Genomic DNA, 13,137 nt, shown 5'->3' on the forward strand with positions numbered 1-13,137 from the left:
TGGGATTTCTAGTTTGTTGTGGCCCCAGAGCTTTCTAATAGAGAAGGCTAAATAATTCACAAAGTTACAAATCCCAGAATTCTATAGCACTGAGCTATAGCAGTTAAAATGGTGTCAAACTGCATTAATTCTGCAGTGTAGATCCAATCACAGTCTTTCAGATAGTCTGAATTAGCATTTTGAACTATGCCTAGAAGCAAACCAGTAACTAGTAAACCTTTTGCAAAATTGTAGTTATTTCTTCCATATAACCAACTCCAGTAAGCACTTAGCTTGCAGAATTTTGTACTTGCTGAAGTTTCCAAACACTGTTGAAAAGCAGCCCCATGTAGAGGATGTTACAGGAATCCAAATGGGATTGGCATGCATCAGGGGTATTTCTTCATAGCTTCTTCTTTTTTTCTATAATAGAGTATTGTTCCATTTCTTAGTCAATTCTGCATATGATCTACTGCCAGGACAAATTAATGCACTTATATGCCCTGACCTTAGAGTAGATTTATTGTTTTAAGTATGTTGCAGAATGTTACATAGTTTTGGGTGGGGAAAGTCTTACTCATATAGCAATATATCCCTACTGACTAATCTGTGAATGCCAGCTGGAGACAACAGTGAGACAATTATGAAAGATTAGCTGAAAAAAACATTTAGTATGAGAAATAAAGGGGGGAAATCATTTGCCTTTCCTAGAATGTAATTTTACAAAAATATAGTCTGTGTGGGTTGTGTTATGTTGTGTTGTGTGCTTTCAAGCTGTTTCCAACTTCTGATGACCCTAAAGGAGCCAGAATAGCATAGTGGCTTGAGCACTGGACTCTGACTCTGGAGACTAGCGTTCGATTCTCAGCTTGGCCATGAAACCCATTGGGTGATTTTGGGCAAGTCACATGCTCTCAGCCTCAGGGGAAGGCAATGACAAACCTTCTCTGAATAAATCTTGCCAAGAAAACCCCATGATAAGTTTGCCTTAGGGTCGCCATAAATCAGAAATGACTTGAAGGCACACAACAACAACAGCAACAAAATGACCTTATCACAGGGTTTTCTTGGAAAGATTTATTTAGAGAGGTTTTTCCTTTGCCTCCCTCTGAGGCTGAGAGAGTTTGACTTTCCCAAAGCCATCCAGTGGGTTTCCATAACCAAGTGGGGATTCAAACTCTGGTCTTTAGATTCCTAATCCAATGCTCAAACCACTAAACCACACTGATATAGCACCATGCTGTTTTACTATATCACTACTGAAGCATTTTATTTCAAAACTGACTGAGCAATGAAATCTAATTTTTCTTTAAAGGATTCTGCTTTTTCATGTAAGATGAGAATTCTAAGATTGCTGCTGGTATTATCAATTCCCACAGACAAGAAGATTTATTGTCAGAGGACATGGAGATCCTTCTCTGCTGTGGCACCTCAGCTATAGAATACCCTCCCTTTAGATGCCTGATTGACAGCTACATTATTGTTATTTCAGTGCCAAGTGAAAACATGGTTGTTTCCAAAGGCCTTTGGAATGGATGCACATGGATGAAAACTAGTTAAAATACTTTAAAACAATTTAAAACCATGCACATGTGTGCATCATGTGCATGGTTTTAAATTGTTTTAAAGTATTTTAACTGGTTTTCATCCATCTTCTATTAATTTCTTAAATTGCTGGATATGTTTTTAGTCTTCTAATATCTTTTCTACTCGCTCCATTGTTTTAAACTCATTGTGCTGTTTTATTGTATGCTGTCCTAAAATCTCCAGATAGAGGGTGAGAGATAACCATTTAAATAAATAAATATGCCTAGCAGTGAAATACTATAGCTTGTGAAAAGAAGCACTCCTTCCATTAGTGAAAGGAACTCTAATTTAACTGAAGCGCCTGAAAGCAGATTTTTGCCAATCTGTCTTCTCCTTGCAGCAGCCCTTATCTCTTCTTTTGTTCCAAAGGGTTTCCCAACCCGTTAGAACAGACTTTCAGACAGCACAGGGGGCCTGCAAGAAGAAAGGAAAAGAATCAAGAATTAATTTCCCTATCCTGTCCACCCTATTTCTACTAGTGGGAGTATCTTTCGAACAGGGTTCTACTTAAAGCAATGATGGAACTAAACTACTTGAGTCACATTTGTATCAAATGTGCTGCAAATAATGGCTTTTCTCACCAAAGCTAATGCAACATCAAATGTCATAAAAGATTGCTAGTCGCCCAAAAGACCCTTTGGGTGCTGTTCTTTGAAGTCCTGCCAACTTACTGTTCTCACTGATACAATGCCATCCACTGCACTTTGTCGCAACACCTTTAAGCAAAGCCACTCCAACAATCAGACTGTTGTGCTATCTCTAAAGTGTGGATGCTAGGTGCCAGTGCAAGGTCATGTGCTTGAGTATGGCTGCAGAGACAGCATTAAAAACCTAATTCTACATAACCCATCTAGCACTGATAGAAAATAGTAAATTGCTAACTGTATTTAGATTAAAGCATTCCAATTTTGTAATGTATTTGTGCAAGACACACTTTCAGCTTCTCCTGTATGGTGTATCTAATATTTAAATGGAAACTATGACCAGAATCCTGTGGGTGGCTTATACCATTGTGAAAAGAGGCATTAAGCACCTCCTTTCGCAACACTCTTGTCCCAGATGTACAGGAACAGCTGAAGGCTCCCAGGTAGAGCTCTGCCTCCCTTCTCAGCCACTGATTGCAGGGACGTAGCCAAGGGGGGGGGATCTTGGGGTCCAGACCCCCCCTTCCATTAGAAAAATGAATGGTGCGTGCTGCTGCACCGCTGCGCCCAAGCCCCATTATAATGGTGGCACTTAGTCTGGAAAACCCCCCCCCCTTCCTAAAATCCTGGCTACATCCCTGCTGATTGGCTTCTTCTTCTCTGGTAAACCCTCAGACTGTGCCCAGGCATATGCCAACAGCCATTCAATAAGCAGGTGAGGACCTATTCCTGGGCATCTCTGGTCGGTCTTGCACACCTGGAGAAGACAAAGCAGTCTTTGACCTGGACCACTAGTACAGTCAGACTAGCAGAGAGTAACACTGTCAGCAATCCTGTTGGATCTTGGCAGCTAATTCCATTAATAAACTTAGTACCATAAATTATAGAATGGCATCATTCCCTAAACTACTAACTCATTTGCTTTTGTAATTTTGTTTGGAAAACACAATGCAGATACACATACATAAAGAAAATATAGGCAATCTGGGACACAGACAGTGGCAAAAGTGATTGTTCAGCAGATTTTCCAGAATGGATTTAAGGCATAAGTGGTGTACCAGTTCCATATGGTAAAAGGGCTATGAGGTCTATTTGAATAAAAAGTGCTTGATCTTTATTCTAGTAATTAACACATTGCCTTAAAATATCTATGTTTCCCCTCTTGGTGGCACAAAACAATTCAAATGCTATGGGCTACAGCTTTTGGGGTGGTGGGAAATAATGCTCTGCTTTCCTATTCCATGCTTTATAGCTACAGCTCTTTCTGAATTAAAGATGTTTCCTTTTAACCAACACAGTACTACCCTAGATGTTATGGGAGTGGGAGTGGGAGTCAAGTTACTGACAAACAGAACCTTCATTGTAAAACCTCTCAGCTCCCTCCCCCTTTCCCATATGGTGTGATGCATGGAACATTCTGTGGATCAAACTGCATCATTTAAGTATTTGTGGCCCCGAAGGAGTTTCAGATTAAATTTTTATTGTGTTCTCTAAAATAATAACAAAGTTTTATTAATTCATTTGAAGTGTTGCATAAGTATAATGGTTTGCATAAGTCGTTTGAACAACAACCAGAATCAAAAAACAAAACCAAACAAAAAGATGAGTCATGCTTGCTTACTACCACTTCCTGGGGGTTTTCAATAGACTGTTAAAAGTCTGTGTACTTTACTTACCGGCATATTTTGCTGAAGCAGAACCTTTGAGTGTATTAGTTAAAGTTGATTAGTTTCTTGCCCTTTAACATTACTTATTCATCATGTTGTACAACCAATGTAAGGAGATAGATTACATGTCCAAATTTTCAAAGCATGAATACAGCAGGGACTCTTAACATACACTGCTTGGGAATACAAAAAATGGAAGAAAAAACTCCTGATGGACTGGTGGATGGATTGGGACTATAATAAGCATATATTGCTCTGGAAAAATTATATATCTGACTTCTGACTACACAAAGTAAACAAAGAGCCTGAACAAACAGGCCAAAATAAAGCTGCTTCAGGTCACCTTGGAGGTACGCTGTTTAAATGATGCATACGTCCTAAGAGGCCAGAAGCTGTGCAGCTTCTGGCCTCTTAAGATGTGTATGTCATTTAAACAGCATACCTCCAAAGTGACCTGAAGCAGCTTTATTTTGGCCTGTCTGTTCAGGCCCAAAGAGCTCCTCTGAATCAGATAAAAAAAACCTACCCAATCCACATAAAACAACAACTCTCTCTCTCACACAAACACACACACACATACTCACACACTTTAGGACCATGGTATACAGCAGATCATATATTGGATTTGGAGTGAAAGGGTGGCTGGAGATCTAGACATGGAAATCAGAATCACAAAGATGGAGAAATCCATCTATGGTGAAAAGTTGATTTATGGTGAGTCTAGCCTTTTCCTTTTCAGAACAGAAATAGTTGTAGATAATCTGCCAAACGGATTATTGTAGTTAGGGGCATGTTGTACCCTGGCCCCAAATGGAATCAGGAGGCAGTTCAGTATGGTAAACCTATCACAATGGGAAGTTGTTCATATCTGTACTAATATAGATTCAACATTGATTGTAGAATACACTTCAGGTGTGTCCTGTTCTTCTGATCAAATTTGCTGAGTATACTTTAATTCTTACCCCACCCCACCCCAGTGTTTTAGAGCTCCTCTGTTAGTGCATTTGTGTTACATATTTATTTTTGTACCAATTTTCCCTTCTGTCTGCACCTTCCAGGGAAGCTTATGATTCACACTTACAAGCTGGGATATCTGGATCAAAGCCAGAGTTCTTGGAGATGTTTGTCTGTGAGATGCAGGGTTCAGTCCTAGGCTCTTCTTTTGTGATTGCATGTAATCAGGGAAGAGCAGGAGGCTTGGTTGCTTAGGGAGATTTTTAAGTGCCTTTCCTTTGGAGCAAGTCCTCCTTTCCTCTTTGAAATGGAGATGGTTGGCCTCTCCTGAAAATCCCTTTCTGGGTCCTTCTGAAGAAGTTAACAACCCATGTCCAGTCTACCAGTGTTGGCAAGGCAAGCTAGTATGTGATGGGTATTCAGTTCCACAAGCTTTTGGACAAGCTGTCTGGAGACAGTAAATCATGTGTGTAAATAAGCTAGGCTAAGAAAGGCCAGCTTCCTGGGCCAAGAACCCAACAGGACTACTGCCTCCCCTCTGCCTCCCTGTAATGGAAGGATGAACAGGAGAGAATAAGGAACATGTTGGTTTTGACTCCAGCAACCCTTGCATGTTGAGAGAGAAGGACTTTGTTGTTGCCATCTTCCACTTCTCCTCATTCCATGGCAGGGACAAGGCAGGCATCTCTCTCTCTCTCTCTCTCTCTTTCTCTGTGTGTGTGTGTGTGTTCCTAGGAGTGGAAGGACTCTTTTTAAAACAGCATTTTTTTTGTATTGCTGAAACATCAGGGAGTGGCAGGCAATACCTTTTCCCCTGTGAATTACTGGCTGCTAAGTTTTGCCAGTACTGTAAATGTTGGTTATAAGGATCATGTAGGTGGTGGCATTCTGGCCGGCTGTTTCAAAAGATGTTGACTTGACCTATAATAGCTTATTATCTTCTGATGTGTTTCACACTCTCTCATTGCTGAAGATTTCCTCTGATTCTGTCACATAAGATAGTACAGTACTGAGCTGCAAGAGGGCAGGATTTAAAGAGAGATTGAAGTAGTTTGAATGTTCTGTTAACATTCAAATTCATCTTTTTTTCTCATCCAATCAAGAAGCTACAACCACTGATCCTACAAGATTTTTCAGTACTGTCTAGACCTTTGAGTGAAGATGATGTAAACAAAGTTAAATCCAGAAAAGATGGTGATATTGTTAGCAGGGATTAGGAGTGTTAGTAATCCACAAGCAAAACATGAGTCAATAGTGTGATGCTGCAGCTAAAAAAAGCCAATATGATACTAGGCTGCACCAATAGGAGTATAGTGTTTAGTTTGAGGGAAGTAATAGTACCACTCCATTCTGCTTTAGTCAGACCTCACTTGGAATATCATGTCCAGTTCTGGACAGAATTGAAGAGGGATATTGACAAGCTGTCCAGAGGAGGGTGGCCAAAATAGTGAAAGGTCTGGAGATCATGCACTACCAGGAGAGACTTAGGGAGCTGGATATGTTTAGTCTGGAGAAGAGAAAGTTAAGAGGTGATATGGTAGCCCTGTTTAAGTATTTGAAGGAGTGTCATATTGAGGATGGAGCAAACTTGTTTTCTGCTGCTCCAGAGAATGGGACATGGAACAATGGATGCAAGCTACAGGAAAAGAGATTCCACCTAAACATTAGGAGAAACTTCCTGATAGTAAGAGCTATCCAACAGTGAAACACTGCCTTGGAGAGTGATGGAGTCTCCTTCTTAGGAGATCTTTAAACAGAGGCTGGATTGCCATCTGTTGGGAGTGCTTTGATTGCATATTTCCATATGGCAGGGGGTTGGACTGGATGGCTTTGTGATCTCTTCCAGTTCTAGGATTCTACAATATGAATTTATTAAGTTTACAACGTGAACTTGATTCATTTGAATACTGTGGTACACTTTGTGGAACTAGGTTTTCTGTTTCTGCTGCACAATTCAAAGGCATGTTGTTGTTATGCAAAGCTTGCTTAAAATAAAACCACCACATTTTCACTAAAAGTCCATAGATTTAACTGAAAGTGCCCTCTTTATAATAATATTGTTGTGGTGGTGGTTCGCTGCCCTTGAGTCAGTTCCAACTCATGGTGACCCTGTGGATGAGATACCTCCAAGAATTCCTATCTTCCACTGCCTTGGCCAGATCCTGCAAGCCCTTGCCTATAATCCCCCTAATTGAGTCTATCCATCTGGTTTATGGTCTTCCTCTCTTTCGTCTACCCTCAACCTTTCCTACATTATTATTTTTGTCTAGTGATCCATGCCTTCTCATTACATGGCCAAAGTACATTAGTCTAACTTGGTCATCTTTGCTTTCAAGGATAGCCCCAGTCTGATCATTTCAAGAACATATCACCTGCAAATCATTGCTTACTTGCAAATTGATATGAACATCTCCATGGCTACCCAACATTTACAGAACCTATGATTTACTCAGTATTTTTCAAAGTCAATTTACAGTCTCACCTAATGGTCAAGTTATTAAGGAGTTGCTGTTGATGTGTGCCTTCATGTCCTTTCTGACTTCTGGCGACCCTAAGTCAAACCTATCAGTTATTATGATGAATTATACCTTGAATTTCAGGATACAAATCTTTCCAAGGCATTTAAAAGCAATGCATTTTAAAAAAAAATAAAAATAAAAACCCACAACAAATAACAGTCCTTTCCTCCTATTAGCCTGCTCTGGCAGCAGATTGTGGTGACATGAAAGGGCACAAATTTATAGCTATTTCAAATATTATTATTTCATTTGTACCACCAGTGACTTGTGTATTTTCCCTCACAGACCCAAGTAACTTGGCTGGTTCAAAGTAGCTACTATGCCCCTTGGCATGGGGTGAGATTCCATCCATATCTATCATCTCTATCTATCATATGGGACCCAAGGATTTTCAGATTCATCTCATACAGCAAAATAAGTTGAGCGAACACTGCTAAACTGGATACATTTCAAACTGGACATGGTGATAACAAGTCATTAGCATCCTCTCCTACAATACAATACTGCCGGTGTATGAATATTGGGAAGGGATTTTGCAACTGGAGTCGGAACAACTTTTTGATGCCTTTTTTTTTTGCCCACCTCCCTCACTCATATATCTCTCCTTTTTTGTTGTGTATAATGTTGTTGTTGTGTGCCTTTAAGTCATATCCAACTTACAGTGACCCTAAAGGGAACCTCTCATGGGGTTTTCAGGGGCTTAGAGAGTGTGACTCACCCAAGGTCACCCAGTGGGTTTCCATAGCCGAGCGGGGAATCAAACCCTGGTATCCAAAGTCATAGTTCAACACTCAAACCACATCATGCTGGCTCTGTGTATAACATTTTTTGTTGCAATAACAACAAAATGGCTTCAAGTCATTTCCAACATATGGGGAGCCTATCACAGGGTTTTCTTGGCAAGATATTGTCCAGCAATTCATAGATGAAAGCTGGGACACATGTGGCCAAGCTGCATTAGAATGTGGTCAAGATTTTAAAAGTTATTAATGGAGAACACCCAAACTAGGAAAGGCTGCAGCAGTTTGCTTTTTTCTGAACATATTGTGAAGGGCAAGAGTCTGCCTCTTCCTCTCCTCTTCCTTCTGCTGAGTTGAGTGCAAGCTATTTTTGCCCTTAGAACTCAGTCTGCAGCAACTGAAGTAAGCTGAGAATGAAGGAGGAAAGTGGGAAGAAGAGAAAGAAACTGGAATATTTTTAATAAAGCAGCTGAAAAAGTGGATTGATAGAGGATTCATCAGTTTGCAGTAACTGAAATAAGCTGAAACTTAAGAAGGAACATGGGAAGAAGAGAAAGAAATTGGAAAATTTTAATGAAGCAGCTGAAAAAGTGGGATGATAGAGGATTCATCAGACTGTCCCTGTCAAATTTGGACAATTGGAATATATGATATAACCGTTGCAGCCCTTGGCCTTGCAAAAGTTAACAAACAGAGTTAATAAGCTCTATGCACAGAACAAAACAATTGGCCCTGTGAGGAAAGGTTTAGCAAACAGATGTGAAACATTAGTGCAGTCAGCCAGTGCCAGCAACAGAGCGGATGGCAAATGCACCAGGTCCTTGGGGGGTACAAATGCATTCTGTGTAGTGTGAAAACACTCTCCTTCCATGGCAACCATGGTGTACATGGGATGGGGGAGGGACAGGCCCTCGAACCAGATGTGGAAAAATTAGCCACCAAGGAACCAGCTGGAAGGAGGTTGTGCTGGTGTTTGTGTGTATGTGTGAAAGAGAGAGGGAGACAAAGAATACCCCAGATTCTTCTATTAAAACAGTGATTCCCAAAATGGGTGGTGGAAAGATCCAGGGGAGCAGTGAGGGGGAAAGGAGGCGGCAGGGAAGGCAGGGAGAGAAAAGGGGGCAGCAGGCAGGCTTCATTCAAAGTATTGGTGCACAAGAAGGACCATCAGCCTTCAGGATAGTGTTTTCCAATTAGAATGGTGCTATAATTAATTTTTAAGTCAGCAGTCCCTAAACATTTTGGGGCTCTCACCCCCTTTCCTCTTTCCGCTTTCCTTGATAGAAAGGGAGCAGCTACCAAGACAGGTTGTTCTGAAGCTACAGTAGACCTAATATCAAGAAATACTCATGGGGCACTAAGGTTATTGTCCAAAAAGGGAAAAAATTGGGGACCACCATCTTAAGGATTCACTTGAATACCATTCTCAATGGGAAACACAATCTTTAGGTGAAGCTTCCCTCGCCACTATTTTATGGGAAGTCAGGAGCAAAAGAGAGGCCAGAGGAGATAAAATGTGGGATGAAGGGTGCTGTTGGGATGAAGGTTGGAGAGCTCCTCCAACATCCCCCCTTCTCTCTCTCACACACACACACACATGCATGCACACAGTGCACCTGAGGAAGTAGACAAAGGTCGAAAACACACTGCAGAAATCATCTAGTTCGAGACTGCTTTAACTGCCCTGGCTCAGTGTTAGGGAATCCTAATTGTAGTTTATTGTGGACCCAGGGCTCTCTGACAGAGAAGGTATTCAGTCCCCAGAATTCCTTAGCAGTGAGCCAGGGCAGTTCAAGCAGTCTCAAACTGGATTATTTCTGCAGTGTGTTTTGGATCTTTGTCTACTTTCTCAGCTGCATTCCGTGTGTGTGTGTGTGTGTGTGTGTGTTAAACCTGCTGATGGCGTACGTTCTATGAAAATAATTAAACTTAATTATTGATACATCTTATGGGAAGTCAGAAGCAAAAGAACACAACTTCTTTTGCACAGTTGGTCTCAAAGGTGCTACAGGACGCCTTTGCAGACTGGATGGATACTTCAGACTAGCGAGGCTAGGAGCCCTGCCTCTACAGTCTCTGGGCTCCTGTTTCAATGGAGAGGGAGGGGAAGGTTGCTTAAAAACCCAGGAGTGTTTCAAAGTGCCCGCCTCCCACCAACAAGGAGGAGGAGGAGGAAGGGGCTGGTTGTGTAACTTTCTGCCGGCAGCTCTTCCTCCTCCTCCTCCTCCTCTCCTCTCCCCTGACTGTCCAAAGGAAGCCCCGCCAATTAGACCAGGCGAAGGGGGAAAGGAAAGGCAAGGGGCACATTGGCGACAGCAGAGGTTTCTTCAGGGCTCTGGAGGAGCTGTGGGGCTCCAAAATGGTCTCTCTTGGAACAAAATGAGGGTTTCAATCCATGAATGGCAGAAGGAGAGGGAAAGTTTGGTCGACCTTTTAGTTCTCATCTATCTAAAAGTTTGGTCAATTTTTTTAGTTCTCGCCTATCCGAAAGTTTGGTTGAGTTTTCCTTTCTCGCCCATCATCTGCCCAAGTGGCCAAAGAGGTTCTGAGGGCACTCTTGACCAAGCAAGAGCAGTAAAGCCCATCTGAGGAGCCTTGCTTCGGCATAAGGCACCCCTCTCTATACGTCTCTCTTCTCCCTGGGGAGTTGAACCCCCCCCCCCCAACCTTTTATGGAGCTTCCCCTCAGAGAGGCGGGCGCTAGAGCCACTCTTTTGAACAGCCAGAGTTGCTCCAGCCTTCTTGTCTAGTTTTCAAAACCGGTTCCTGTTCTGTCAAAGGGGTTGTGAGGAAGTTTCAACAACACACACCTCCCTTTCCTCCCTCAAAATTATCCTGGCGAGGTTTTATCAGCAGCTGCCTCGAATCCCATCTGGGGAGAAAGGCAGGAGAGAAACCCCATGAATAAAAGAAACAAGCAACCATGAAACTGTCTTCAGCCCCTTGGTGCGGGCTGTTATATTAGCCCCTCCACCTCCAAAGCCATGCCATTTCCAAAGTTAAGCAGTTAAAGAAAATGCCAAGTCTAGGGAAAGGAAAGCCAAGGCCTTCTGAGGGGAATATTACTTAGTCAGGGATTAAAAGGGCTTTTCTCATTCGAAGCCACTCTTCCAATCTTATTACAACTTTAAGGGGAGGGAAAACATCTCCTTTTCTGGAAAGTGTGTGTGTGTGTGTGTGTGTGTGTAGGAAGGGAGGGAGGGAGGGAGGGAGGGGGGACCACTGCTTTCCATTTCTCACAGTCAAGGCTTGAGGGCGGGAAGTTGGGGAGGAGTGTCCATTATTAAGTCCCCTTGGGCCATAAACCACAAACATAACCAAATGCATCTGAGGAAGTAGACTGAGGTCTATAGGAAAGCTCATGCTGCCAACTTCTTTCTTTCAGTTTAGTCTCAAAGGTGCTACAAGAGCCTCTCTACAGCGCTGGTCCAAAACACACTGCAGGAATAATCCAGTTTGGCACCGCTTTAACTGCCCTGGCCCAAGGCTATGGGATTCTGGGAGTTGGCCTTGAGCCAGGGCAGTTAAAGCGGTGCCAAACCGGGTTAATTCTCCAGTGTGGATGCAGCCTGAAGAGAGGGGCCGTCTGGAAGAGGAGAGGTCCCTCCTGCTGCTTTGCTGCCCATCCACCCCTCTCTGTGGAAAGATACCTGGATTTCATGAATGCGCCCAAAGCCATCCTTCCAGAAGAACTCCACCAAGTTGGAGAAAGTCCTGGGTCCGGGCATTTCCTGGAGGCTTTTCGCCCTGGAGGGGCTGGGATGGCGCTGGGGGCAGAAGCCTTTGGGGGATCCCTGGCCAGGAGCCCCCTCCTCTTCCTCCTCCTCTTCTTTGTCCTGCCCAGGATTCCTGGGCAGCTGGTGAAGCCTCAGGAAGCCAGGGACGCCAGCAGCGATCCTCCGGAGCTCCAGCACCTGCTTGCAACCGAGGCTCCAGATTTTGGAGAGGAGAGACATAATAGTGATCCCTTCCAAAGTGGAGGAAGAACAAAACCCTGCTTTCCCCGCATCAAGGGCTGCCTTTCATTCAGAGCAGGCTCCTCTGGGCTCCTCCAACCTCTTTCCTGCCGGAGCAGCATCAGTTTACACAGACCATTATTTAAAAACAAGCCTTCCCTCCCCCGAAAGGCTGGCAAAGAAGGCGGGGGTGGCCTGAGAGGAGCCCAGGCTGGGTTTGGTTTCCCTCACACATCCATCCCCAGAGCCATGCCCCTCTCTCTCCGCTGCTTTTGCAACTGTCTGGGCTGCTCTTGCCCTCTCTCCGGGGCCAAAGGAGGGGTGCTGCTTGGCGGCTTTTTCTTGGGGCTCCCTTTAGTAAGGCCATGGGTCTGCTAGGGCTGCTGATCTCTACTGAAAGAGCTGCCATTCAGTGTACAGCCCTGGAGATGGAGCCAGCATGTTCTAGTACCATACATGATGTAGTATGGTTGGAGTGTTGGACAAGGGAGATGGCACACCAGCGCCAGTGCAGCAATAATCGTGGCAGTGAATGCTAATGCAACAGTAAAGCGCTCAGGGATGCTTTGACTGAGATTTCCTGCATGGCAGGGGGTTGGACTGGATGGCCTTTGTGGTCTCTTCCAACTCTAGGATTCTATGATATTTTCTCACAGCCGTGCCATTGCACAATTATCCTGATGTTACCATATCACGCCATGATTGCATTTCTCACACGTCCATGAATGAATCATTAGTACATTGAGATTGGTCATTTTGCACACACACCATTTCGGCTCTACGTCACATCATGTCTTGGAATCATATTTCCATCCCGCAGAGAATAAAAGACAACAAAATAAAATGTATTGCTTCACCACGCAGTGTAAATTGTGCCCTATAGCTCAGACAGGTGGGATATAAATAAAATTTTATTGTTATTATTATTATTATTATTTATTAAAAGAAGACTGGAATCCACTGCAAAACCGATCCTGGCAAAGAGAACGGATTGCCTCCACCGCAATGCATTCTGGGTTTTCCTTGTTGCTTCCACAATAGTGCGAATGAAGCGCAATTAACTTTTGCTCTCTCACAATTGCACTTCTTTT

General features: G+C 43.2%; 1 protein-coding gene across 1 annotated transcript in view; it reads right to left on the reverse strand.

Moving 5' to 3' along the window:
* Nucleotides 1–12,046, reverse strand: part of CYP27C1 (cytochrome P450 family 27 subfamily C member 1) — a 33,085-nt gene extending 21,039 nt beyond the window's left edge. Inside the window, exon 1 of the mRNA XM_089523349.1 lies at nucleotides 11,741–12,046. Coding sequence (XP_089379475.1) covers nucleotides 11,741–12,046 — 306 coding nt within the window. The remainder of the gene's footprint in view (nucleotides 1–11,740) is intronic.
* Between the last annotated feature and the right edge of the window lie 1,091 nt (nucleotides 12,047–13,137).

Source organism: Sceloporus occidentalis, unplaced genomic scaffold (assembly GCF_023333645.1).
Source record: "Sceloporus occidentalis isolate IW3139 unplaced genomic scaffold, rSceOcc1.0.p SCAF_4, whole genome shotgun sequence".
Classification (NCBI taxonomy): domain Eukaryota; kingdom Metazoa; phylum Chordata; class Lepidosauria; order Squamata; family Phrynosomatidae; genus Sceloporus; species Sceloporus occidentalis.